The sequence below is a fragment of the Peromyscus maniculatus genome, chromosome X (assembly GCF_049852395.1).
Source record: "Peromyscus maniculatus bairdii isolate BWxNUB_F1_BW_parent chromosome X, HU_Pman_BW_mat_3.1, whole genome shotgun sequence".
In the NCBI taxonomy this organism is placed as follows: domain Eukaryota; kingdom Metazoa; phylum Chordata; class Mammalia; order Rodentia; family Cricetidae; genus Peromyscus; species Peromyscus maniculatus.
The window spans coordinates 3,097,577-3,125,256 of NC_134875.1; the positions used below are offsets into that span (position 1 = coordinate 3,097,577).

Here is a 27,680-nt window from a genome sequence, read left to right on the forward strand (position 1 = left end):
GGGGCTGGGGCTGGGGCTGGGGGTGAGGGCGGCGGTGGGGGCAGAGGGTGAGGTGGGCCTACTTGGAGGAACACAGCGGGTGGGAGTGGTGCTGGGGTGCGGGTGACCTACAGGCTGGTTTCCCTCGTTTTTCCTTTGGGCATGAGGTGGGAGTGAGTGGAAGGTAGGGGAAGAAGGTCAGGGTGGCCTAGTGCGGCAACACAGTGGTGTTCGGGGTGCAGGTGTGGAAGGCAGGCCGGGGTGGTGGGGGAACCGCCGCTTTGGAGGGAGACAGGGGGGACCTGGGTGGGGGTACCCACGATGCACCTCTTGGCCCTGAACACGCATGCAGGGCCAGCCTGGCCAGCTGCATCAGAAAGATGGCCTTCTCATAGGAGACCACAGAGCAGAGACGACCCACGTGCCAAGGCGGCCTTTTGGCTGGGGATGCAGACGTGAACAGAACAGAACAGTGGCATGTCAGGAATAGGGTCATGGAGGATTATGACTCATTATTAACCTTTATTAATCATTATTCATCAGCAAGATCTGCCAGGAGGTTTGCCTGGCACTGGATGTGATTAAGATATAACCTGTGTGCCAGTGCCTGGAATGCTCCAACGTCTATCTATGGCTTTGCCTGCCCTGGGATTGAGGTTTTGTACATGACGTCCTGTCCCTAAAGCTAAACTCTACCCTACAGACTGTTACTTGCCGAATGGTCTGACACTCTGCTTGCCCTTCCTTCAATTTTTGGCTATCCAAGTCCCACCCTCAGCATATTTGTTTGGCGACTGGTTTCCTCCCACAGGCTATCATTTGCATATAGGTATGATGGCCAGACAGAATCTGAGACATCGTTCCCGTGACCTGTGACTGGAGTTGGAAACCTCTCTGTATGCTCTGGGCAAGAATGCCATAGCTACCTTCCACTTCTTAGTTCAAACAGCTGCAGTTGCCCATTCATTTGCAATGTTTGGCCACCCCTCCCAAATTCAGCTGAGGCCATAACCTGGAGCAGCTCAGGCCTGTACCCATCAGTCTAAGCACTGACACCATCGCTTCTATCTGCCCAGTTCCCTGCAAACTCACCATACTCTGTCTTTCCCTCCCCTGACACAAAGGAAACTAACAACTTCATAGGACCATTCAAGTAGAGGAGACATAGAAAAGCAAAAACAGACAACACAAGTGGCCAATAAGTGACTCATTATTAACCTTTATTAATCATTATTCATCAGCAAGATCTGCCAGGAGGCTCCTTTGGCAATGGTTATCAATGAGGTGTAAACTAGGGAAGTCTCGTGCCCTGTCAGGACCAGTTCTGGCCTCTTGAGGCTGGTCTCTTCTGTGGAGGATGGTTAGAGTCTAGAAGCTCGGCCCCGCCCTACAATATTTGCATACGCGGAGCTCTTGTTACCCGCCCCTCATGTGTCAACAAGCGCGGCCCCCACAGAGTATTATTTACAAATGGGGCCTGTGGCCACAGGGACCCCGCCCTACTTTTCTGCCTGGCTTTCCTGGCATCTGGTGCCCTGCCTCCAGCAGCACTCTGCGTATCACCTTGGCAACGGGTGGGGGTGGGGGGGCGGGTCTGGAGAGAGCACTGGAGCGCTGAGGCGGAAGCTGAGGTGATGCGTGATCTCAGTGAAGACAAAGCGCTAGCCTTGAGGTAGCTGTGGCTGCTTCGTCAGCGCACCCCGACCGGAAGTCAGGAGGCGCGGCCGGCGGGTTAACATGGCGGCGGGCTCCGCGTCTTCCCTCGGCGGCGGTGCGTGGCCTGGCTCTGAGGCTGGGGACTTCTTGGTCCGCTATCGGCAGGTGTCCAACAAGCTCAAGAAGCGCTTCCTGCGGAAGCCGAACGTGGCCGAGGCCGGGGAGCAGTTCGCGCAGCTAGCCCGCGAACTGCGCGCCCAGGAGTGCCTGCCCTATGCCGCTTGGTGCCAGCTAGCTGTGGCGCGCTGCCAGCAGGCGCTCTTCCACGGGCCCGGGGAGACGCTGGCCCTCACGGAGGCTGCTCGACTCTTCCTGCGGCAGGAGTGCGACGCGCGCCAGCGCCTAGGCTGTCCGGCCGCCTACGGCGAGCCTCTGCAGGCGGCTGCCAGCGCCCTGGGCGCCGCTGTGCGCCTTCACCTCGAGCTGGGCCAGCCTGCCGCCGCCGCCGCCCTGTGCCTTGAGCTGGCCGCCGCTCTTCGCGCCCTGGGCCAGCCGGCCGCTGCCGCAGGTCACTTTCAGCGCGCTGCTCAGCTGCACCTGCCCCTGATGCCACTGGCCGCCCTGCAGGCGCTCGGCGACGCCGCCTCCTGCCAGCTGCTGGCGCGCGACTACACCGGCGCCCTGGCGCTCTTTACACGCATGCAACGTCTGGCACGGGAGCATGGCAGCCACCCGGTGCAGCATCCCGAGCTCCCACCCCCGCCCCCGCCGGGACCCCAGCCAAGACCCGGCTTGGCCCCGACCCTGCCCCTCCCGCTGCTGCTCCCGGACCAGGCCCCAGGCTCTGCTGCGCCCTCTCCCGGTACACTGGGTGCCTTCGCAGACATCCTTGTCAGGTGTGAGGTGTCCCGTGTGCTGCTCCTGCTGCTCCTGCAACCACCGCCCGCCAAGCTGCTGCCCGAGCACGCCCAGACCCTGGAGAAATACTCCTGGGAGGCTTTTGACGGCCACGGCCAGGATAGCAGCGGCCAGCTTCCTGAGGAGCTGTTTTTGCTATTGCAGTCCCTGGTCATGGCTGCCCATGAAAAGGACACAGAAGGCATCAAGAAGCTGCAGGTGGAGATGTGGCCGCTGCTGACTGCTGAGCAGAACCACCTCCTTCACCTCGTTCTGCAGGAAGCAGTCTCCCCCTCGGGCCAGGGGGTCTGATAAGTCACCTGAACCAAACAGCCTTTCCTCCTGGTACCAACTTGTTTTATTTTGGGGGACAGGTGGTGGAAGATGTGATCTTGTTTCTGTTTTTCTTTTTCTTTTTTCTCGTTTCTGTTGCCAATGTGGTAGTTTAGCTGTAGGTGCCTAGCTTGTTACATAAATTAGTGCCCTTCAGGTTCGTCCATACTGCCTCAAACGAGGTAACTTCATCCTTAAGGCTGAACAAGACTCCACTGTGTAACAATCTGCTTGCTTTATGCGCTGGCCAGTTGCTGGATACTGTGTTGATTCGTTTTTCTGGCTGTTCTAAGTATAGAGAAAATAAACACGGGAGGACAGATGTTCCTTTGGCAAGTTGGTTTCCTTTTGTTTTATTCCTGGTGGGGTTTGGCGTCATCAAGAAATATCTAGGAAAGATTAGAAATTTTTGTGTCTCGAATATTATGGGGATTTGCCAATTTGGTCATACCCCCTCTTGTAATATATTATTTCTTGATTTCCTTATAAATTAGCCTAGCAGTCTAGGGAATAGGAAAAGCAGCAGATGACATAAAATGTAATTGTTATAATCTCTCTGTACCTGAACATGAGGACTATGTTGGTAAGCAGACTTGGCGTGTTCTCTCATACATTCCAGATTGATGTTACCCTCTGCACACTCTGCTAGCCTGGGTTCTTCCTGACTGAGTGATCAAAACCTTTCTTCTGAGTAGCACATGTGATCTCTTGGTGATCCTGCCTTTATTGGGTCTCAGCAAGTTTCCATTATCCAGAAGTTTTGGGCAAGAGATTACTTAGTCTTTGGAATAGGTTCTCAGTTTCCAAACCAGGGCTCTGATTGCTCTCATTGTGAAACATAACACAATTGCCCCTGTGCAGTCAAGATATATCTTCCTAGCCAATACCTAGAGTTCCTTTCTGCCTTTCGGTTCAGTGTCCTGAGAAGTCAAATTCCCTAAAACTATAATTGTATTCCCTTAAATATGCTTGCCTTGGAAACCAGAGCTGTTGTAGAATATTATTTCAAGGTTTGTTACTTTTGTTTATGCTCTGGAACGTTTGTTTAATGATGCAAAGGTGTGTTTGATGAAATAAAATTCACATGCACTCAGGAGGCTGAGTCAGCAATTAGCTGACAGGAAGTGGTAGGGAGGAGCCAGGTGAAAAGGGGTTGATAAGGAGGGGCGAGGAGAAGCATGAGGGCTTTTTGGAGGACTGTGAGCAAGGAGAGGAGGTGAGCTACTTGCTATTCATTCAGTCTCTCTGAAGAGCACAATTCCACCTTAACCTTTGAATCTTGAGTTCTTTAGAGGGACAGAGGTTTAGTTAAGTTCTCTTTGTAGCTTCGCAAGAGTTGGAGCTTGAGGGAACAGATTCCCCTCCATCTACGGCCCTTGCGGCCTAACCGCTGCTGGTAGCGGTGGAGCTGCAGTTGCTGATTCAGACAGCTGTGGCTTAAAAGGCAGAAACAATTTAAACAAGGACAACATAGACCTACTAAACTATGTAACCCAATGCACTCAGCATAGGTAGCAAAGAAATGTTTCCAACTGAGTATTGGGTGAAATAGTGTCCAATTCTACTTTTTTCTGTGGTTCTTGGATCTTTGCTTTCAGAAAGATGGTATCATTTCAAACACTGGTTTAAGGCACCCAGCACATCCGGCAGGGTAGTATTCCAACTTCCCTAAGTGTTTTTCCCATGTTGTCACCCTATTTACGCCCGAGTTAGACCATTATTCTAAAAAGCCCCCTGATGATTGGCCAATAGGGTATGTGGCACAAAACCAGTGAATTCTGCATACTGCTTTACTGTTTCTTATTGCTAATAACACAATACCACAATTGGTGCTAACTGTAAAGAACAGGTTTATTATGGTTTGTGCTTCAGGTGTCAAGGTCTGCTGGTAGCTCTCTTACATTCACTGTCCCAAAATGGTATAGGATAGTGATGGCAAAAGACTGGGGAGATGCAAGAGACCTAGGCAGACTGACTTTCCTATGGGATACACTTTCAAATTAACATATGCTAAAGGTCGCAACCCCAACTAGCCATACGCTGTACCTTCTGATATCTTCATGAAACAGTGGAAGTGTGTGTAGGTAGAGTCTCCCCATCCTGTGACTGCTTCCAAATTAACACACAGAGACTTAATTGTAAATAGCTCAGGTTTATTACTAACTAGCTCTTACATTTAAAGTTAACCCATATGCCTTACTTGCACTCTGCCGTGCGGTGGTACCTTTATTAGCTTGGCACATTCATCTCCTGCGCCCTTCGTGTCTGGCTGGCGACTCCTGACTCTGCCCTTCTCTTTCCCAGAATTCTCAATTTGACTTTCCCACCTAATTTTATCCTGTTCAGCTATTGACCAGTCGGCTGGTCGTTCCTCTGCTGCTTTCTTGATCTACCAGGTTTTTAGCCCAATATCTGACTCCCATGCTTTTAGTGATAATAGAATAATTTAGGTAAATGCTTCACCTGCCCCTACCTCCTTTGAACTACACACCTGTGGTTGTTTGAATAAAAATAGCCTCCATAGCCTCACAGTCATCAGAGAGTGGCACTACTTGAGAAGAATTAGGTGGTGTGACCTTGTTGGAGGAAGTGTGTCACTGGGGGTGGGTTTTAAGGCCTCAAAAGTATCTCTCTCTTCCTGCTACCTGCAGATGTGGGTGTAGAACTCTCAGATACTTCTCCAGCACCATGTCTGCCTGTGTGCTGTCATGTTCTCACCACAATGATCATGGATACAACCTGAAACTGCAAGCAAGACCTAGGTAAATGTTTTATCTTATAAGAGTCACCATGGTCATGGTGTCTCTTCACAGGAATAGCACAGTAACTAAGACACTTTCCATTCCCACCACTCACAACGCTCTGTGCCCCATTATCTCCCTTTTGCCCTTCATACCACTTGTGTTCTATACCCCTATTTTGAAGTCTTTCTCCTCCATGGTCCCTTACAAGTTTCCTGGCTCCTACTGCTACACCAGTTTAAGCAAACATATCTAAAGATTCAAAGCTAGCATCCTCACAAGAACAAACATTCAATGCTTATCTTTCTGGGTCTATGCTCCCTCATTCAGAATTATTATTTCCAGCTCCAACCACTTACATGAAAATTTCATCATTTCATTTTTCTTCATATCTGAATATTACATTGTGTAACGTACCACATTTTCATTACTCACACTCATCAGTTGATGGACATCTAGGCTATCACCTAGTTATCATGGAAAAAAAAGGCAGCAATGAACATGGATGAGCATGTTCACTGATGCTCTCCATAGATGACATGTTCATGGATCTCTGCAGAAGGATGTGCATTCCTTGGGCTATTATTCTTATTTCTGTGTTTCTGTGATGTGAGCCACAGCATATATGTGAATGTCAGAGAAGAGTCTCCGTAGAAGACTTTGCAGAGTCACTTCTTGCCTTCCACCTTTATGTGGGTTTTGGGGATTGAAGTCAGGTCCTTGTGGGGCGTTTACCCACCAACCCCACAGCTCCCCAGAGTTTTCTTGAGTGTGAGCAGCAGGAAATATTAGATAGAAGGATTTAGAGTGTGGAGATAAACAGATAGAAAATAAAGGATAGACTCGAGAGGGCCTGGAACCTTTTCCAACGGGCCCCAACTGTCTCTGCCCCAGGGTTTTTATAGAGACACCAAGGGGTGGAGCAAAAGACCTCGTCCCCCAGCACAGCCAAGTGCAGACCATTTCAGACACCTGCACTCAGGCCCATGGTCCTAATCATCCTCTATGCGGACCTGCTGGGTAAAGCCACGAGGAACCCGAAAACAGGCTCCCACAGGTCCTCCTTTCTTAATATATATAAAAATAACTAATTATTAATGGCTTACAGCAATCTCCATAGCTGTTACACCTCCAAGTATGGGAGTAGAGGATGATAAAGATGGCATTTCTCTTTTGAATTAGGTCCAAGGTGACTACAGCAGTCTTAACTGCCTCAAGCCCTTTCTAAACCAAAAACTCTTAAGGCGACTACAAACTTAAAGAATCCCTTAGCTTCATTATTACCATTAACAGGTTAACATAAATATTGCTATACATAGTCCCAATTCTCCCAATCTTACAACACAAAGCAAACTCTTAACAGAACCATTTGAATTAGCATATATGGTGCTATATATAGTTAATAATTTTCTCCATCTTACAACTTTAACTCTTAATCATTTGAATTTTCTTGCTAACAGAACATAGGAAAAACTTTGATGTATTCACATCAAACTTGAATGTTTCCTTAACTCCACAAAACCAGGGTGCATTAATATCAATAGTTTAAACATAATTTCTGCAAACATAATTCAACCTCATAACTCCTCCTTTCTTTATAATTTTTTAAACAAAGTCCCAAGGCTAGTTAGAAAACCCAAACTTTTCTGTTTAAACAGTTCCATTTGTAACACAAAACAAGTTCCAGAAAACAGTTTCTAGGTCATTACTATAAGTAAACTCAAAATTGTCCCATTGCAATGAAATCTATTGTTCAGTTCATTACGTCCTAGAATTCAAGTGATAAATTCTGGTACTAGCCTTCCAAATATGAAGAAATCCATAACCAAAATCTTTCTGTAGTTTTATCTCATTTTAAGTTCCAAAAGTTCAAACAAGAAATAAATTCTGGTATCAGGCTTTCACTTCCAAATATGAAGAGACGTTTTACAACCAAAACGTTTTGCAGTTAACAAATTCAGTTCAAACAAGCATCTCTGCAACTTTTGTTCTCACAGACAGAGACCTTTCTAGTTACAGTAGTATTCTAAACCGCTCCGTTTTTGCTGTTAGCTCAGGTTTTTCTGTGTTGCGTTGATTTTCCACAGATCTCAGCTGCAGATGCCTTGTTGTGCTGATTCTGACATCAACCATTCTTAGCGGCTTCTGGAGCTTTTGAAACCATTCAGACTGCCTGCTTTGCAGTCTGCTAGGGCACTAACGCCTGTATCTCAGGTTCTTTCACCATATACATTAAGCATAGATTCACACTTAACATTTACACTTTTTCACAAACTCACATATAACGTGCTTAAGTATAAACTCACACTCAACATTTACACATTTTTTACAAACTCACATATAACATATTAACATCTATCTATACTCTTTAAGGAAACTATAGAACTACTTTAGCAAATATATTTCTTGTTCTTATCTTCTTATTTCTTATTTAAACTTACATTTACAACTAGCATCTTTACTTCTTACAAGCTTATTACTATATGTCTTAGGACTACCTTAGATACTTCTTGCAAGCTTATATTCTTTTTTTTTTTTTTTTTTTTTTTTTTTTTTTTTTTTTTTTGGTTTTTCGAGACAGGGTTTCTCTGTGTAGCTTTGCGCCTTTCCTGGAGCTCACTTTGGAGACCAGGCTGGCCTTGAACTCACAGAGATCCGCCTGCCTCTGCCTCCCGAGTGCTGTGATTAAAGGCGTGCGCCGCCACCACCGCCCGGCGCAAGCTTATATTCTTAAAGGAACTCTATAGATCTATTTTACAAACTTTTATAGGGCTACCATTAGCATATATTTAACTTAGCAAACACCTAAAGATTTCTTAACACAGAGATCTAACAAGACAGAATTTCTACAAACTCACATATCTTATTTTCATCTTTTTCTACTTCTTACTCTTAATTATTATCACTATCTCTATTAGAAAGATTCTCTTAACTAGACAGGAAGTATGTACATCATTTCTAAAGTTTAGAGTTTGTAGTCAGCTTTGCTATAACACTAGGATTTAGTGAGTGTTGTCATTAGGGTTGGGATACTTGTTGCTAGGGGACTGTAACATTCTCTGGACGAAGCCACACCCCAAAGTTGCTGAGTTCTCTCAGCCATTCCTGAACCGGCAGAGATACACTGTCAGCAGTAAACGGTTTTTAACTAGAGGTTGTCCCTTCACCCAAATTCATAATAGCTCCCCTAAGTGCTTCAATTCAGACAAGCGTTTCTATTACAGCAGTGCTTTTGGTTTGTTCTACCGAAAAACGTCACTTCACACTGAGGGTGAAATTACCATATTTAGCTGCTGTAAAGCTCTTTGCCAAATACTGCACAGCTATTAGGTGATATAAAGTATTTTTCTAAAGGAGCTAGTAAAGCCAAAAGCAGCACAGCTCCGAACTCTTATTTCCCCACTATTTGCATTGAACCAGTGACAAAACCTCAGAAACACTAATCAAGCCACTTTCATTCTGGTTCCTTTATTGGAACTTCATTGGAGCTGACCTTCCTTAGTTCCACGCTCCTTACCAAATGTCACGATTCCCGATTGGGATCATCTTTTGTCTCCCACGTTGGACTATTTCACACTCCGGCATTGGCCAAAGGACACGAGAGCTGGTTCTAGAGCATACAGTTTCTCACACAGGTGTCCCCAGAGGAACACCAGAGACAAAGTCACGTGAGGCCTCTCCCGTACAGAGACTGTCTCACAGGGGCTGCGAGGGAGGACACCCACTAGTTTGTGGAGATCCCTGACAGAGTATGATTCCCAAAATCTGGACTGTACATAATTCACATCAGCCCTGTTCAGGTACTTACTGGAAGAGAGATGCAGCTGTTTGCCAGAACTCAGCACTCCACTCTAGATCTCTGCTGCTTTAGTCTCCATCGTGGATTTCCCCTCCTTATTCTTTTAAAAGCTGTATTTTACGTTTACCATGAACGTATTTTTGAGCTGACAAAAGTGTTTCAGGCCAATGTCGCCATCTTTAGCGGAAAAACTACCTTTCCCACAATGCATTTCCCTTATAACAGTCCCTTATTGCAAGCTAGCTTTTGGACTTCATTTCCCATAGATCTTTTCGTGTCCGAGAGTCAACTGGTTCTCTTTTACCAGACTTGCTTACAAATTCTTGCCCCGGAGGTTTGAACAAGCATTTTACATTTTCAGCTATGGCACCTTGGGAGGTTTCTGGTCTCTCCTCAGCTGGCTTCAGCAGGTTGTCTCTCCTTCATTTGACTCTGGCCTCCAAATCAGAACCGCACCTGCCTCTTTAGCCGGCATTGAGTCTGGCATTTCTGATAGCAACTATCCTGGGGCTTGTGTTTGCCTTAGCCAGTCAGTGAAAAACAAATATTTACAACAGCTTTTCCATAGCTCCTTCAGAGATTTTTCTCCCACTGATTTTATTCTCATTTTCCTTGTTCCTTTCCCCCCAGATGCAGAGCTTCAGATATCACAGGGTGTTCTGTTCCTCTGCTAGCTGCCTTTGGAAGTAGAGGCTTCCCCCCCCCCCCAATCTACCTCAAACTCTTAGCAGCTTTCACAGGTCATGAATTTTCTGGGGAGGAATCTGTCCCCTCTGTTTCTTCAGAGTCTTTCTCCCTGACAGTATCAAGTTTGGTCTCAGTTTACCCCGCTAATCCAGAAATAATTTCCGACACTACAGTGGCGGCTTTCCCAGCTACTGGAGTTAGGGGCTTTTTGTCTGTTTATTTTCAGGGTCTGTGTGGTTTACGTACAGACTGAAAATCTAACAAGGGAGGTTTTTGCCATCTCTAAGCTCACATTAGGACAGGTGTTTTTCCCTCAGGCCTTCACCTGGCCCAGTCCCCCAGTGTGTTTTTTTTGTCTGGGTGCTCAAGGACAGAGCTTATGCCAGAGGCAATCACCCCTTAGGGCTACACTCCCTCATCTCACTGGCAGTCAGTTGAAACAAAGCTTTTCTCAAAGAGATGCTTTCTCTGACAGAAAAGAAAGCTTTACTCCTGGATAGTTCTGTCCTGCCCTGGCTGGGCTCTTTCCACACACAGTGTTCTGACTCAGCAGCACAACTGCTTCAGACACAGTTCAGCTTTATTGTTTTCCCAGAAAGGTCCTTTCTCTGATAGGAAAGCTTTTCTCAGATTTCTTTTTGCAGCTGTGGACCTATCAATCCGGGACTTGTAGGAAAGCAGACAACTGTGCCGTTCCCACTGGCTTTAGTTTTGTTTGTTCATTGGCAATCTTCCCCTGGGTTGTAGAAGTAACCAACCGTCTTATTAAATAAGAAACACAGAACCAATGCAAAGAAGAAAGCCAAGAGATCAGAGCTAAGAGCCTTACCCACATGCTGCAGCTAGCCTCTTAAGCCAAGAGACCTCCCCAAAAGAGAGCTACTTCCTGTCTGTTTATCTTTATATAGACTTTCTGTTCTGCCTTCTCATTGGTTGTAAAACCAACCACATGACTGCCTCATCACTGTCTGTTGTACAACCCTCCAGGTCTTCTATGGTATTGAGATTAAAGGCGTGTGTCTCCAATGCTGGCTGTATCCTTGAACACACAGGGATCTACCTAGCTCTGCCTACAAAGTGCTGCGATTAAAGGCGTGCGCCACCACCGCCCAGCTTTTGCTACGGCTCCCCGGGCAACTTTATTTATTAACATACAATTAAAATCACATTTCAGTACAGTACAAATACCACCATACTGGTTCCTGCACCTTCCTGCCTCAGCACTGTGCTCCAGGAAGTTTACAACTGCAGGAACCCTAGTATCCCCGAAATGCACTCCAACTCAGAGACACTGGCCAATTGCTTCTTAGTTTTTGGTTAGAAGCAAGGATACAATGCTAACAGTTTGCATTAGGACGATTAGGAGCACTTTTTCATAGCTCAATCAGAAACAAAATCCTTGATGCTTCAGCTCGGCTGTAACTGATAAGCTTGGCTTTTTTGCTTTTCTCAGGTAGTTTCCTGCCCTTTTGGGCTCTCTATCTCTAAACTCTCCCAAGTGTTTCCCTCAGGGGACTTTGACCCACTCTCTTTTACTAGCTCGAAGAGACAGAGCTTAGAAGAGATGTTTTTAGAAATCCATCCCTGCCTCCTGTATTGCAGGGAGGATTTTTAAAGCTTGAAAGACAGAACTTGGAGTGGTTTTGCTGTCTTAAGAAGTTTGTTGTTTTCCCTTAGAGCTAATCACAGGTGGTCCCCATATTAATATCTTCAGGCAATTCTAATTTGTCCTTCTGAGAGAGTCCTGAAAGGTTTTAGTTTTTAAGTTTTTTAAGAGAGCTTTTGAGAAAGATTAAAGCTTTTTAGAGAGATTCCCCCCCCCCCCCCCCGCTCCCAAATTTTCCAAGAAGAGCTTTAGTTTAAGAGAAAGTTTTTTTCCCCAAGAGAGAAAGACCAACTTTTCCCAAAACTTCTGAACTTTAAACTTTGGCTTTTTACACCCCCATTTTTGCCTCAGGGAGAAAACACTTTCTGTTGCTGATTGGACTTAGCATTTCAGCTGTCCCCAGGACAAAAGATTCCATAGGAAACTTTTTCTTCCCCATAAGCTCAGAGAAGAGCTTTTTTACTATCCGTAAAGCCCAAAGAAAGATTTTTTTCCCCCAGTTTGCATTCATAGCCCCCAAAGTTAGAAAATTGAAGTTCTGTCTAGTTGCTTTTTCTACACGATCTTACATTTCTAAGTTTTTTTCTCCATTATATTACTACCCTATACCTTATGCTTATTTTTTTACAGATAGAATTGAGAAAGGGATAGAAAATAGAAAATTTTGACAGAAGACAATTTTGCGCTGCAGCATCGGACATCCTTCCAGTCCGTTTTCCTTTACTCTCGAGGATAAAACCCCTACCCCTTAATTATACATACATATATATATATATATATATATATATATATATATATATATATATATTGTATTTTTTTCCATAACACTGGCATGCCATTCCACTGGCAGGGCTGACCCACACTTTCACCAAAAACTCTGTAATAAAACTATTATTTTTTTTATCTTTAGTCCCTATTACTTTGTCTTTAGTTCCCCCCTTTTATAGTCCCCCCCTTTTTTCTTTAGTCCCTTTTTCTTTTTTCTTTAGTCCCTGTTCATGGCGCCATTCTGTGGGGCGTTTACCCACCAACCCCACAGTTCCCTAGAGTTTTCTTGAGTGTGAGCAGCAGGAAATATTAGATAGAAAGATTTATTGTTGAGAATATTGCGGAGATAAACAGATAGAAAATAAAGAATATCCTTGAGAGGGCCTGGAACCTTTTCCAATGGGCCCTGACTGTCTCTGCCCCAGGGTATTTATAGAGACACCAAGGGGTGGAGTAAAAGACCTCCCCCCAGCACAGCCAAGTGCAGACCACCTCAGACATCTGCACTGAGGCCTGTGGTCCTAATCATCCTCTATTCGGACCTGCTGGGTAAAGCCACGAGGAACCTGAAAACAGGCTCACACTGGTCCTCAACTTTTCATAGCACGTGTTTTAATCCTGAAAAAGTAAGATATACGGTTATAGAGGAGACACTTGACATCAACCTATGGCCTCCAAAAGCATGCTCACATATATTCATGACACTCCCACACTTGTACATTCACACACAAGATCAAGATCATGAATACACACATTGATACTAAAAGAAAACATGTATTGATATTCAGTAAAATTTCATTTCTAATAGATGGATATACTCTTTCAATGTGCAGAGAGAAAGAAGAAAGGAAAGGCTGCTAGAATGGTCTGAAGATGCATGCCTCAGCGAACTACTTCTTCCAACTGTGCTCTGCCCTCGGAAGTTTCTACTACTTCACAATAGCACTACCAGTCAGGACCAGACCTTCTACCAATGGGCATTTCAGGCCTATTCTGGATCGGAATCATAAATGGAATAAAGGTAAACATATCCAGAGCCAGATGAAGCTGTACATCTTTGGTGCTCAACTCCTTCTCCAGAAGTTTCATTTACACAAATTTAAATGCTCACTCCTCCCTGATAGACAGACTTGGTGCAACTGAAATCCTAGGAACTGAGTAATTGTCTTTGTCATAGAGTTTTTGAGTAAGAGTGGAACTGTACATATGTACATAGGTGCACTAACACAATTATAGAAAGCACAGTTCAAATGTGAGAGAATACTCTCTTCATAACCGTATTTGGTGGCTAAAAATGAAACAAATAATCCAATTTCATAATTTTAACATGAAACACGTGAAAAAAATTGGGACAAAAATGCTGCTAATTTGTTTATTTTGGATAATTTAAGCTAGGAGGCCCCCGTCAGGCAGTATTTACATTTTCCACTTTGCTGTAGTCCTCCAGCTTTGAAATAAAGGTGGTGCTTAGGAGGCTCAGGTCATCTAATCATGTTCTGGAAAGAGGCCAGCCACCACACGAGAACCATGCAATCTGTTGTCCCACCAAAGGACACAAACTCAGCTGACTCACACACCATCACAGCCTTGGTGCATAGAAGAATGGCACGATTACAGGGCAGCAGGGTCGGACATCTCCCCACAGTCTATGGGCCTGTGTTTCCCATTGTCCATTAACTCCCAAAGTCAGGATACCCCTCAGACCTACACGATGTCTTCCCACTGGTTTGACATGTGACTGACAATCCTGTTTCTAGGCACGCACACTGGAAATTAGAGAGAAAGAGAGGGAGAGAAAGAGGGAGAGGGAGGTGAGGAGTCTCTGCAGGTGTCACAGCAGGCAGTGAAGTGACCCACAAAGAGGTGAGAATAAAAACTCGGTTCAGATTGACTTTGTCAACCTGGATCAAACTTTGGGGAGTGTGATGCCAGGAAGGTTTATTGCCAGTAAATTTAAATACACGATGACCAGGGGGAAAGTTTCCTGGTGTAGTACAATTGCCAGTGCGGAAGGAAGCATAGTTACATCGAAACTTAACTCAGGGTACATATAATTTCTCCCAAGAAGACTGGTTCTGGAGATAGGCTACTTGTGTTAGCTTAAGGACCTAAGGAAGGATCAGGCCTGGTCTCGGTCATACAGATAGCATAGAGGTCATTTAGACTCTTAGGTATCTCTGGTTGGGGTTGTGGAACCTTGGGAAAGGCCCTGGCTGTACAAGAAATGTAAGTGTGATTTGGGCTATTAGGAAACTCTGCTTCTGGTTGTGGGAGCTTCAGGGAGCCCCTAGCTGTACAAAGAATGCAAGGGTCATTTCGACTCTTAGTTATCCATCTCTGGTCCTAATGTTGGACCTTCGGAGAGCCCTGTCTGTACAAGGAACGTAAGGGTCACTTGGGCCATTGTGTACTTCTAGTCCTGGTTCTGGGAGCTTGGGGGAGTCCCTGTCTGTACAACGAATGCAAGGGTCATTTGAGCGATTAGGTATCTCACATCATAGATTTGGGAGAGCCCAAATCTATGGGGAGCCCCTGGCGGTACAAGGAATGTAAGGGACATTAAGACTCTTAGGTATCTCTGGTCCTGGTTATGGGAACTTGTGGAAGGCCCTGGCTGTACAAGTAAAGCAAGGGTCATTTGGACTATTAGGTATCTCTGGTCCTGGTTGAGGGAGCTTCCAGGAGCACCTGGCTATACAATGAATGTGAGGATCATTTAGATTCTTGGGTGTCTCTGATCTTGGTGTGGGAGCTTGGGAGAGCCTGATACTGTACAAAGAATGCAAGGGTCATTTGGGCTATTAGGTATCTCTGGTCGTAGTTGTTGGAATTTGGGGAGCCACTAGGGTGTAAAAGGAATGTAAGGGTCATTTAGACTCTTTGGTATCTCTGGCCCAGGTTTTGGGAGCTTGGGGGAGCCCCTGGCTGTACAAGTAATGTAAGGGTCATTTAGAGTCTTATGTATCTCTGGTCCTGGATGAGGAATTTTCTGGGAGCCCCTGGCTGTACGAGGAATGTAAGGGATATTAAGACTCTTAGGTATCTCTAATACTGGATGTGGGAGCTTGGCATAGACCCTGGCTGTACAAGGGAAATAAGGGTCTCGTGGGCTATTATGTATCTCTGGTCCTGGATGTTGGAACTTGGGGGATCCCCTGGCTATACAAGGAATGTAAGGGACATTTGGACTATTGGGTATCTCTGGTCCTGGTTGTGGGAACTTGTGGGAGTGCCTGGCTGTAGAAGGAATGTAAGGGTCCTTTAGACTCTTAGGTATGTCTGGTCCTGGCTGTGGGAGCTTAGGGGAGCTCCTAGCTATACAGAGACTGTCGTGGTCATTTAGATTCTGAGGTACTTCTGCTTCTGTTTGTGGGAGCTTGGGGAGACCCTGGCTGTACAAGGAATGTAATGGTCTTTCAGACTGGTCCCGGTTGTGTGAGCTTGGGGGAGCCCCGGGTGTTCAAAGAATGTAAGGCTCATTTAGACTCTTAGGTATATTTGGTCTTGGTGGTGGGAGCTTGGAGAACCCCTGGCAGTACAAGGATTGTAAGGGCCATTTGGGATTTTATGTATCTCTAGTCCTGTTTGTGGGAGCTTGTGGCAGTCCCTGGCAGTCCAATGAATATAAGGGTCATTTAGACACTTAGTTATCTCTGGTCCCGGTGTGGGAGCTTGGAGAAAGCCCTGGCTGTACAATTAACGTCAGGTTTTTTTTGGGGGGGGTGGGGGGTGGGAGCTATTAGGTATTTTTGGACCCAGTTGTAGGAGCTTCAGGGACCACCTCGCTGTACAATGAAGGTAAGGGTCATTTGGGTAATTGGGTATCACTGGTCCTGGTTGTGGGTGCTTGGTGGAGCCCCTGGCTATACAAGAAATGTAAAGGTCAATTGGGCTATTAAGTATCTCTATTCCTGGTTGTGGAAGCTTTGGGGAGTCCTGAGCTGTACGTGGAATGTAAGGGTCATTTAGAATCTTAGATATCTCTGGTCATTGTTACGGGATCTTAGGGGAGCCCCTGGCTGTACAAGAATGTAGGGGTCACTTAGACTCTTAGGTATCGCTGATCCTGGTGTGGGAGCTTGGGTGAGCGACTGGCTGTACAAGGAATATAAGGGTCATTTGGGTTTTTGTGTATTTCAGTTCCTGGTTGTGGGAACTTGGGGTCATTTAGACTCTTAGGTACCTCTGATCATGGTGTGGGAGCTTGGGTGAGCAACTGGCTGTACAAGGAATGTAAGGGTCATTTGGGTTATCAGGTATCTCTTGTCCTTGTAGTTTGAGCATCTGGGGACCCCGGGCTGTACAAGAAATATAAGGGTCATTCGGGCTATAAGGTCTCTCTGGTCCTGGCTGTGGGAGCTTGTGGGAGTCCCTGGCTGTACAAGGAATGTGAAGGTCATTTGGGCTATTATGTATCTCTGGTCCTGCTTGTCAGAGCTTAAGAGAGCCCCTGGCTGTACAATGAATGCAAGGGTCATTTAGACTCTTAGGTATCTCTGGTCCTGGTGTGGGAGCTTAGGGGAGCCCTGGTGTAACTGAAGGTTTTCTGTGTCCTGCCCGGTCCCAAGGTCCCGCAGTCGTGCACCTGCTCAGACCCAAGTAAACACACAGAAGCTTAATATGAATTAAAACTGCTCGGCCATTAGCTTGGGCTTACCACTGACTAGCTCTTACACTTAAACTCAGCCAATTTCTGTTCATCTATATGTCGCCACGTGTTCTGTGGCTTTACCTGTGTGCCATTACATACTGCTCCCTGGACGGTGGGCTGGCGTCTCCTCCTTTCTTCCTGTCTCTCCCCTTGAATTTCCCTCCTGCCTCTAAGCTACCTTGCCATAGGCCAAATGGCTTTATTAATCAACCAATCAGAGCAACACAAATTCACAGCCTACAGAAAGACATCCCCCCCATCACCCTGGCTGTACAAGGAATGTAAGGGTCGTTTGGGCTGTTGTGTATTCCTGGTCCAGGTTGTGGGAACTGGGGAGAGCCCCTGGCTGTACAAGGATTGTAAGGGTCATTTGGGCTATTAGGTATCTCTGGATCTGGTTGTGGGAGCTTAGGGAAGCCCCTGGCTATACAAGAAATGTCAGGCCATTTGGGCTATTAGGTATCTCTGGTCCTGGCTGTGGGAGCTTGTGGGAGCACCTGGCTGTACAAGGGATGTGAAGGTCATTTGGGCTTTTTGGTATCTCTGGTCCTGCTTGTCAGAGCTTAAGAGAGCCCCTGGCTGTACAAGGAATGTAAGGGTCATTTAGACTCTTAGGTATATCTGGTCCCGATTGTGGGAGCCCCTGGCTGTTGGGGCCCTTTAGATTATTAGCTACTTCTGGTCCTGTTTGTAGGAGTTTGATATGGTCAGGCCCAACAGAGAGTGCAGATCACCAGGCTATTAATCACCTCCAATTCCCAGCTTTCTGGATGGAAGAACAGGTTTTACATCTTTTCTATTGAAAAGACAATTCTGCATCCTTAACATTCCTGGTTTCCATGGAGATCCATGGGCACAAGGACCTGCCTGCTCCCAACAGCCTGGGATACTGTGATAGGAGTTGAGGTGTACCCAGGGAGGAAGACCCACATCTACAAAGTTTAGATGCCTCACATGAAATAATGAGAGCTGTCAGAATGTGTTCTGTATGCATCATCGGTGTGTACAAGGAACGGATAAAATATCTGAGTTCAGGCTCCTAAGAAACAAATGTATACATGGGGTTGGTGGGATGGCTCTGCAGGTAAAATGCTTGCTGAACTAGCATGAGGTCCTGAGTTCAGATTCCCTAGAAGCCTTTGAAAACCTCAGCACAGGGTTCTGTAGAGATGGCTCGATGGTTAAGAGCACTTTTTGCTCTTGCAGAAGACCCGAGTTCAAATCCCAGCACCTGTCAGGTGGCCTGAGACTGACTGATAACTCCACCTCTAGGGGGTCTGACACCCTCCACGGGCACCTGAACGAACACATTTGCACATACGTACATAGAGGCATACACACATACATATAAATAAAATAAGGGAAATAAATCCAAAAAAATAAAAATCTCAGCCCCAAAGTGAGTGTAACACCAGCACTGGAGGGTAGAGACAGGGTGGATTCCTGGAGCTCAATGGCCTGACGCTCTAGCCCAATCGATGAGCTCCATGTTCAGAGAGATACCCTGTCTCAAAATAAGGTAGATACCTGAAATATCTCTTGCTTCTACATGCCAAAGCACGTGTGGTGGCATATGTGCACCCCCTGTGGGCATAAGCGCGCATACACACAAGTGTGCACATGCATTCACACACAGGTGTGCCTACCATATGAACACATATACACATGCACCACATACCAAAAGATTTACAAACACACACACACACACACACACACACACACACACTCTCTCTCTCTCTCTCTCTCTCTCTCTCTCTCTCTCTCTCTCTCTCTCATGTATTCTCACATGTGTGCTACACATACAAACTCATACACCTGCTCCACATACCAAAGTGTTCACACACACACACAGAGACACGCACACACTCGAATCATACAGGATTCACCACTATGGTAATGTATTTATCATTTGGTATCGATCGTCAGAATATCTCAGGTAAGAGATATTCAAAGCTGGAAATATTACTAAAGGTCCATACACCCACACATACTTTGCACAAAGCAGGGAAGTTCCCCCAGATAATTCAAAGTTTAAGAAGTAAAGTGATCCCAGAGGGGAAGCCCTCATTGACTGTACTGGAACGAATTCCACTTGTAGAAAAGGGGAGATGCTGAACGCACTCTGTTTTCAGTGCTTCTACACAACAAGACACAATGAGACAAGTGGTCAGGACTACAACTGGCCCCATGCAGAAACGTGGGTGACAACACACCTCTACATGGCATGGGACCATTTTTGTTTTAAAAGGCATGAAACGTCAGGAAGGCAGGGCAATTAAATGACTCATCCCAGCAAGTCTGAAACAATTTCATGTTTATTAAATCAAATGTTTCCAAGTAAAGATTTCCCATGGTGTGTGTGTAGGTGTGTGTGTGTGTGTGTGTGTATACAAAGGAAATCACAGGACAAGAGCTTTAACTGTACAGAAGACCTCAGTATATCACTGATGCTCACATACTACGTGCACAATAAATTTGAAAAACAAAACATTCCTAGTTATTCCTATCCATGCAAAGGACGAAATACATAAACTATGAGGAACTGAGCTGTACAGGTGCTAAGGATCAACTCTTAAGATGTGACAGGCAGATGACATTGGGTAGCAGACCCCATTTAATTCAAAGACCTTGTAAATTTTGTCTGAAAGTGACATTTTCACAAACTTATGTCACAATACTCACATCTTTCTTACTCGGGAGGTTTAATGAATTCTACCAGTTTAACTAATTCTGGGGCACAGTCTTTTATGAAGTATACAGGGCACATTCCCTTTGGAAGGTTATGGTCATTCCCATAGGCTCCATGACTGAACAAATTTAATAGCAGAATGTCATGGCAAGAGTGTGTCTTCTTTAATTATTTCTCTGAAGATGACAAGGATGGACCACTCTTGTGCCTTCTGATTTCTGAAAGTGATGCTGAGGTATGAGACCCCGCTGTATCGACATCAACGCAGTGCTAACTGTTAATTATGATGCTACCAAGAAAAGAAAACCTCGCCATTACTTCCCGAGGGCTGGAGGTTGCTACAGACATCTTTGGACTGCTGTCACACAAATCCTTGGGTTTATTTGGGTTTATCTTTAGGAACAGGGGAACGCAAGAAGATGTAGTCACTGAAGCTGCAAACGTCAATGAGCTTCACCCAGCGAATTTCCATGAAACAACCGCTCCCCTTCTATTGACTTTCGTTTCCTCAAAGTATTATGAGAATAACAGATCCAGGAGAGACTGTTGAGCAGCAGCACTCTCTTGCTGGCGCTGTTAAGTACAAGGACATATTAAATGGGATAAAATAAGTAGTGCTCTTCGATCATCATTTTCGACGTGAAAGACTGAGTACTTACATTCACCGTCAGAAGTGTTATTTCCAAGGTGGCTATTAGACGTCTCAGCTCTTCAGCCACAGAATTTCCCCGAGAATCCCTCAGTATCTCAAGTTTCTAAAGTGAAAAGACATGTTCAGAAATCAGCCCCATGTCATCGTGGTTTACAAATGTGAACAGCAACATTTAAAAGCGAGTAAATTCGGTAAAAGACATGGTTTAATTATTCCAAAACAAGTATACAGCATGTACAACACGGAGATCGAAACACCCACCAAAGAGACACAGACATTGCCACCCCACAACCCTCTGCTGAATGTTCAATCATGAGGTATTAGCAATGAGGGTGGCTCAGGGGAAGGGTGCTTGCTTAGCATGTGTGAGACCCTGGGATCCTTCTCCCTGCACAGCAAGAAGAAAAGCAAATGAAACCGAATGAAAACGGAGAACATGAGGCATGAGCTCATTTACTGCCACTCACCCACTTCTTCTGGAGATGGAGTAGCTTGTCCTGTACTATGACCACTGAACACCACAAAATTAAAACTCATGGTTTCCACCCACACAGTCCCTTTAGTGCTGAGTGTAATCAAACATACTACATCTAAATGGTTTTGTTAAATACTGTGTGTGTGTGTGGGGAGAGATTATAGAATTCTGCGGGACCTCTTCCATAGGCTGGTGATGCAGAAAACACAGAAGCAGGAACAACACAAAGATCTTAATGTTGGAATGGGCAAGCAAGGTTCTGAGCCACCGGGCTGTCAAAAGCATGACATTTCAGCAGGAACAGATACTGGCAGTGCGTGCGTGCGTGCGTGCGTGCGTGCGTGCGTGCGTGCGTGCGTGCGTGCGTGCGGTGTGCGAGCGTGTGTGTGTGTGTGTGTGTGTGTGTGTGTGTGTGTGTGTGTGTGGTGGGGGTGGCGGGGCTGTTGTAGAGGATAAGTATAAGAAAGCATGGGGTGAATTCTTATAACTAGATTGTTTGGATTGTCTTAATTACTCGGGATGAACAAAATTTTAACAGCAACTTGAACACAAGCCAGTTCACATCAAGTCTAGAATAAAAAAAAAATACAACCCAGAATGCTGAGTACTTAATTCTTCTGCAAATAGCTGTAAACCTGCAGATAGCATAGGTCAATGTGCCTAGGAAGAATTTACAAGGATGGGCCTATTACAGAGAGTGACTCGCAATTCACAATCTCTCTCTTACTTAAGTCTTCTACTTAACTTTTCCACTGTGTGCTGCATCTGGGAGCTGTCTTACAACTCTAATTGGCCATATAAAACCACGTTTCAGTCATGCAATGGTATAAAATCAAAGTGGGCTGAGGAAATAAAGCAAGAGCAAATGCGATATATTCTTGTCACTGCTCTGCTTAAAAATGGATTGTAGGGTCTGGGAAGAAGGCTCAGTGGGCAAAGAGCTTGCTCCACAAGTAGGAAAAGCCAAAGCCAACTTCGGCTCTCCAGCACACATATTAAAAGCCAAGCAAGGTGACATGTTGACCTGGGGCATGGCAGGCCACAGTGGTGAGCAAGTTCCAGGTTCAGTGAGCGGTCCTGTCTCAAAAGGATACGCTGGAGAGTGACTGAAGATACCCACAGATGGCTTCTGGCCTCCACACATAGACCCACAGACAAGTACACGTGTGCGTACCTGTGTGCACATACCCACCCAATGGAAAACGTACTGTGAGACAAGAAGAGACGATCTGAAAAGCGTTAATGCCCTGTACAATATGAACAACTCTAGATGAGATCGCCAAGGCAGCACTTCCTGCTTGGAATGATGCTGCCAAACAGAAGTGAATCCTAAAAGCAAAAACTCATTTTGTACTTAGGTTTACATGGAACAGTGACACCATGAGGAAAATGCTGGAAGATGTTTATGGGTAACTTTCCAAAGAGCACGGAAAGAATGCCAGAGTATTCAATGCCCTGTGTATAGGCTGCTTCCTCAGACTGTACAACAGACCTCCAAGTATTGTTCACACAGTGATTTAAAGCCTTCCATTCTCTTCTTCTGAAGAATCAGAGACTGATGAATAAATTTTCGTTGCTCGTTAAACATATTCTGCAAACAAAGACAATACAAGGTGTAAGAACAATTCAGGGGAAGAAAAACAGAAAGCTTACAGAATCATGACTCTGTATTGTATTTATGCAAAACATAGAGAATGAAATAACTGTAGTTTTTTTTTTAACCAACACAATGACCACTTTACATGAGTTATCTAATACTACAAAATAACCTTAATAATGATAAGTTTCCATTCACTTAATGGAAAGTGTTCCTACTTAACAGTATTCAAAACATCCCTGTTAGCTCCTGAAGACTTGAAAACCCACCCATCAGAGGCCTCCATAGCTGTCAAACTCTCTGTTTTTTATAGAAATTACCGTGAGATGTCCCCTGTGACCATCTGCCACTCCCCTACATAGGAACCCACTCCATTTTGTCCTTCCCAGTGAGAGTAGAGCCCACAGTGCCATGCTTAACATGGAAGGATTCTGTAAGACACTGTCCTGGACCGATCTAAGAATACATATCTAAAAGTGTTTAGATGTGATATTTTGGAACACTTCCGTGACATAGGCACTTTAAGTATCTTCTCCTTTCACTTCTAGGAATCTGAGGCACAGAGGTAGATTATTTTCCCGAGTTAGCGTTAACTAGCAAGTGACTGAACTGTGACTGCATTCCAGCTGGTGGGATTGCAGAGGCCATGCTCCTGACCACTGGACTGGACAGCATCTCCATCTCCCTCCGTATGTCGTGGATCATGATGGGCTCCCTCTCAGGATACAATCCCATACCTTCTCCTGTACTCTCCAGGCAGTGCCTTCTCATCCCCCCACCATGACTGCTCCTAACCCATCACTGACCTTGCTATGTCTTGGCAGGGAAAGGAACACGCCCGGGGGGTGAGGGGGGGTGTGTGGAGGGAGGAGACGGCCAGTCTCTCCTCATCACACCAACCACCATCCTTGTCTCCCTAAGCTCTTGTCCTGTCCCTTCCCTCCAGACTTGCTGCAGGAAGCCCTACTACTTCTGATGCTGACACAATGGATTCCTTCAAAGCTAAGGCTGATACTCACAGAGAGTTTTTCTGCCTGTTTCTTGACTTGATCTGCATCCATGGATAACTTCCTATTCAAATTCATAATCTGAAGAGAATAGTCTTGATAAAGTTTCTGCCTGTGAATGATAGCAATGAACAGAGTGATATTCCATCACAATGTGAAGAAAGTGCATTCGAAGCACGACTGACTTGCCCTCACTAACACTATCGGTGGAGGATGGGGAAATGGCATCTAAAATATTCTGGCAGAGAAAAGGAAGCCCATGTGGATTATTTCATCTTACACTGACAGTATTTGTTCCTCCCTGGCTGAGAGAGAAGTCACTTCAAATGCCTGAGCTCTAGAAAACTTATGGAGAATTATCATTAGTATTCTATTAATATTCCACAAGTATTCACCTTCCTGACACATACAGCTTCTCCTTTATTTCCTCTTTCTCGAGAACAGATCCAATGAGCATGCACATCCACTACCATCAGAGAATTCTGTGGAGGCCTACCCACTCTTCCTCACATTGTGCCAGTGAGGATTTTGGTACAGTTGCATAGTAAACACTGCTCCTGAAATCTATGCGACATAGAGGCATGTCTATGGAGGCATGAGATTTTCATTTATGTCACATGGAACAGATGATCGACTGACTGCAGGATGAATGCTTTGAGGTTTTCAAGCTCATCATGCCCAGCACATTCATGCGATGCATACACCGTCCTTACTGTTGCACTGATTCAACTGCATGTGTCAGAACGGTCATCGTAATTCATCCCTAGGAAATGCAGCTGACTTCGGTTATGATGTGAGGCTATAATAAGACTAAAGGAAGTCTATTGTATACAGAAAAACCAAGCCAAATACATTTTCCAACCGAGCTTCTGGCCAGTGGGGGGCCCGGCTATTCCTCAACCTCTTGCCATCATGCTTACTAACCAAATGTCAAAGGGTCTCGCGAGGATCAAAGCACCCAGAAGCAACAACCGTACCTTTGTTCGCACTGGATTTTTAGGACATCCTCAACTTTCTGCTCCATGGTTTCAAAAGACGCCATGATGATCGCTGTGAATCTTTCTCTGTTTCCCTGAAGAAAGTTCTTAATGGGCTCTGTATTGAAACACAATCTTCTAACAATTACTGTACAGTTCCCTCAACTTTAGTTTTCTACTTGGAAAGACACTTGTTATCAATAGATGGAAACAATCTGTCAATGATAAGATTATTTGCCTCCTTCCTTTCAGTCAAGAATTTGTGGTAATGACCTTGATGTGGAATTGGACAGCTGGGCTTCAGTGTCTATATATTACATACAAAACACAGTGGACCTTACAAAACTTACAAAAAGGGGTTCAAGTCAGTGTGTAATTTCTTTATGAGACGTCATTTATGAGGTATAAATTTAATCAGTGTACTCCAGTTCAAGATGTGCTCCAGTTCAAGGACACATTCAGAGGGACTGTTGGGTCGCTTTGTGCAAAACACAAAAGTAGTCCATTTACAAAGCTCTCCAAAGACTCAGAGATTATTGCACAGCGAGATGAAAATACTGTAATTATTGCAGCCACTGAAGTTTTTAGACAAATTTGACAAGGTAGACACCCTGAATAATTTAAAGGTGGGGAACCACATTGATTTGTAGAAAAGTGTGTGGTACTGGGGATGGAACCCAGCACCTTAAGCATACTAGGCAAGTGCTCTCCCACTCAGCTACATCCCTATAACCTGATTCCTGAATAGTTTCTAGATATGACTCTCCATCAGAAAACTCTACAGAGCTCCCAGCCAGTTGTCAAGTTTGCAATGCTTTTTTGTTTTGTTTTGTTTTGTTTTGTTTTGAACAGTTCATGTGACTAACATCTGACACAGCAATTTAAAGCAGGACTCAGTCTGATCATATAATGGTCACAGGCTACCAGTGCTGACTTCAGCTTTCCACTGCATGTGCTATTTTTTTTTTTTTGCACATTAAACAGTGGGTATCTATTTAAGAGGGGTTGGCCCTCACCAACCTGCCCCCCCCACACACACACAGAGAACCAGACTAGAATACAAACAAGTGAAGTAAAAATGTGATACTTAAAACAGACATATCACTTGTGTGAATCAAAACCTGGGCGACAGATAATTTCATAGTTTTCAAATATCTCACAGTGAATAAATAAAAGCATCCACACTGCCGGTGCCATGTTCTCCATATTGACAGTTAACATGAGGTAGAGAGTTGGCAATCTAATAAATACTATTTTGACACTGAGTGCTTGAGAACAAGGTAGTAAGCACACTTCTCTTGTCTGCCAAGTGACAACTCCCTCGCCTTGGACTTCTTTGGGCCAAACAGTTTTCTCAAATTCCTAATATCTCCTAGAACATACCTTCAAATTCTTCAAATAAATCCTGTATTTCCTTCCTGCAAAGAAATCGCATTTTTTACTTTAATGTATACAAAAGGCCGTTTTGTAGTGTGAGTGGAGGAAGTGGAGTGTGCCACACAGCCTACATACAATTCACATTTCAAGAGCAGGCACTGACTTTTCTAGATTTCTTTGTGTGCAGAGGAAGGGCATGTGTGCACCCATGCCAACCTCAGAGGTAGAAGTGTGGTGTCCTCCTCTCTCCATCTCCACCTTATTCCTGTCAGACAGATGCTATGACAGGACCTGTAGTCTGCTGGAGGCATGAGACTTTCATTTCTTACCACACTGAACATCTGATTGACTACGGGATGAATGCTTTGAGGCCTTTAAGCTCAATGCACCCAGTACATTCATGCGATGCATACACATTACAGGCTGCTGCATTTACTTACTTACTTATTTATTTAATCTCAGTTTATTTTGTTAGGCTGGCAGTCAGCAAGCATCCGCAATCCTCCTGCCTCTGCCACATCATACCCCTCAGTTCTGAGCTTAAAAAGTGTGTGTGGCCATGCATGGTTTTTTCTGTGGGTGCTACAGATCTGAACTCAGGTTCTTGTGTTTGTCCATCAACCACTCTTCCACTGAGCCCTTTCTCCAGCCAGACTTTTCTAAATTTATTTTATGAGTGGGTAAACAATGAAACGTATCACCTGGCCTGTTGCCCTTCTTTTCCAGAGGAAGTAATGTCCTCACTACTGACATCAATGACTCCTTTGTCCACTGTATTAAAAAGGAAGAGGAAAAATATTTTGAAACAAAGTGTGCTGTTCCCATCATCCCCCATGGAAAACAGCTTCATTTTGGGGTTTCTAGATCCCATAGCAATGGTTACACTTTCTCTCTCTCAGTCTGTCTCTCTGTCTGTCTCTCTGTCTGTCTGTCTCTCTGTCTCTGTCTCTCTCTCTCTTTCTCACACACACACACAAACACACACACACACACACATGCATGCACGCACGCACGCACGCACGCACGCACGCACGCACGCACGCACGCAAAACTCTTTGGGCTTGAGTCTGGGAACAGTTGGTGCAGGGGCCTGTACAGGTCTTCCAGAGAGTCACTGTGACCCATGTGTTCCCAGAGAGGCAGGCTGACTAGAAAGAACGGCCTTATGCGCCTTGCAGGTTTCCTGTGGAGTGGGAATTTAAGATAGGGCAACCTAAAGCCACAAACAAGCTTGAGCAACAGTTTTTAGCATCTGAAACCTCCCGCTGGTCCAGGAAAAATCCATGCACCTCATCCACTCAGCGCTCCATCTGCCAAGAGATTTTAGGATGTCCCCCGGGGTGGACACAGCCCTACAGGAGCCCATCTGTTTTTCACCTGGGGTGATTGCATCTGGGTTCTGGGTGTCATCTGATGTGAGATTTGGATCCAGCCTTGGGCGCATGGCAGCACTGTCAGTGGCTTTCCTTTCCCTGCTTGACATGGCTAGAGTCTTCTTGGGCTAGATAGGACTCCTAGAACTACAGACACCAGGAGGAATTACAAGACAGCAATGGGAACAGGGACTGGGACTCCACAGGGTGAGGCCAGGTGTCCTGGCACTTGTGCTGCAGCAAAGAGAGGGCAAGAGGATGTCACCAATGTTCTGTTCTGTCCCATTTCTCTACCAGAATGTGGAGCTCCCCAACGCACCACTTCTCAAGATCGTTACTCTCTGCTGCTTTCCCAACCCTTGGTCAGGAAAATCCTGGGCACTGCCGCTCCCCTGTAAAACAAGGCACCTAATGCT

At 45.3% G+C, this 27,680-nt stretch overlaps 2 protein-coding genes across 7 annotated transcripts; one reads left to right on the forward strand and one right to left on the reverse strand.

The window, feature by feature from the left end:
• The first annotated feature begins 1,457 nt into the window (after positions 1–1,457).
• Positions 1,458–27,273, forward strand: LOC102904031 (40-kDa huntingtin-associated protein). 5 transcript variants are annotated; one of them, XR_013048122.1, is made up of 4 exons: positions 1,458–2,877; positions 5,517–5,627; positions 13,300–13,487; positions 23,079–27,273. XR_013048122.1 is itself a non-coding variant. In XM_076562241.1 (2 exons), exon 1 carries the CDS (start codon positions 1,717–1,719, stop codon positions 2,842–2,844), a length of 1,128 nt encoding a protein of 375 aa, XP_076418356.1. In that variant the 5' UTR covers positions 1,459–1,716; the 3' UTR covers positions 2,845–2,877; positions 13,300–19,459. The 5 variants fall into 5 exon arrangements, 1 of the variants encoding a protein (XP_076418356.1); XR_013048121.1 differs by lacking the exon at positions 5,517–5,627 and having other exon boundaries at positions 1,459–2,877; positions 23,079–23,219; positions 23,477–27,273; XR_013048119.1 differs by lacking the exon at positions 5,517–5,627 and having other exon boundaries at positions 1,459–2,877.
• LOC143270910 (X-linked lymphocyte-regulated protein 3A-like) lies at positions 19,709–27,407 on the reverse strand. 2 transcript variants are annotated; one of them, XM_076562244.1, is made up of 8 exons: positions 27,269–27,407; positions 26,593–26,662; positions 25,898–25,932; positions 24,515–24,632; positions 23,550–23,649; positions 22,426–22,524; positions 20,466–20,561; positions 19,709–20,379 (listed from the first exon to the last, which is right to left on the reverse strand). In XM_076562244.1, exons 1-8 carry the CDS (start codon positions 27,372–27,374, stop codon positions 20,323–20,325), a joined length of 681 nt encoding a protein of 226 aa, XP_076418359.1. In that variant the 5' UTR covers positions 27,375–27,407; the 3' UTR covers positions 19,709–20,322. The 2 variants fall into 2 exon arrangements, with proteins under 2 accessions (XP_076418359.1, XP_076418357.1); XM_076562242.1 differs by having other exon boundaries at positions 19,709–20,561.
• Positions 27,408–27,680: the final 273 nt, after the last annotated feature.

What these genes read in the sequence shown, in the direction of transcription:
- LOC143270910 (XM_076562242.1), bottom strand. Translation starts at nt 27,374, where the DNA reads ATGTCAAGCAGGGAAAGGAAAGCCACTGACAGTGCTGCCATGCGCCCA. An exon ending in CCCAGATGCAATCACCCCAG is followed by an intron (nt 26,663 to 27,268) that starts GTGAAAAACAGA and finishes TTTTTAATACAG; the next exon opens with TGGACAAAGGAGTCATTGAT. An exon ending in TTTATTTGAAGAATTTGAAG is followed by an intron (nt 24,633 to 25,897) that starts GTATGTTCTAGG and finishes GTTTCAATACAG; the next exon opens with AGCCCATTAAGAACTTTCTT.
- LOC102904031 (XM_076562241.1), top strand. Translation starts at nt 1,717, where the DNA reads ATGGCGGCGGGCTCCGCGTCTTCCCTCGGCGGCGGTGCGTGGCCTGGC.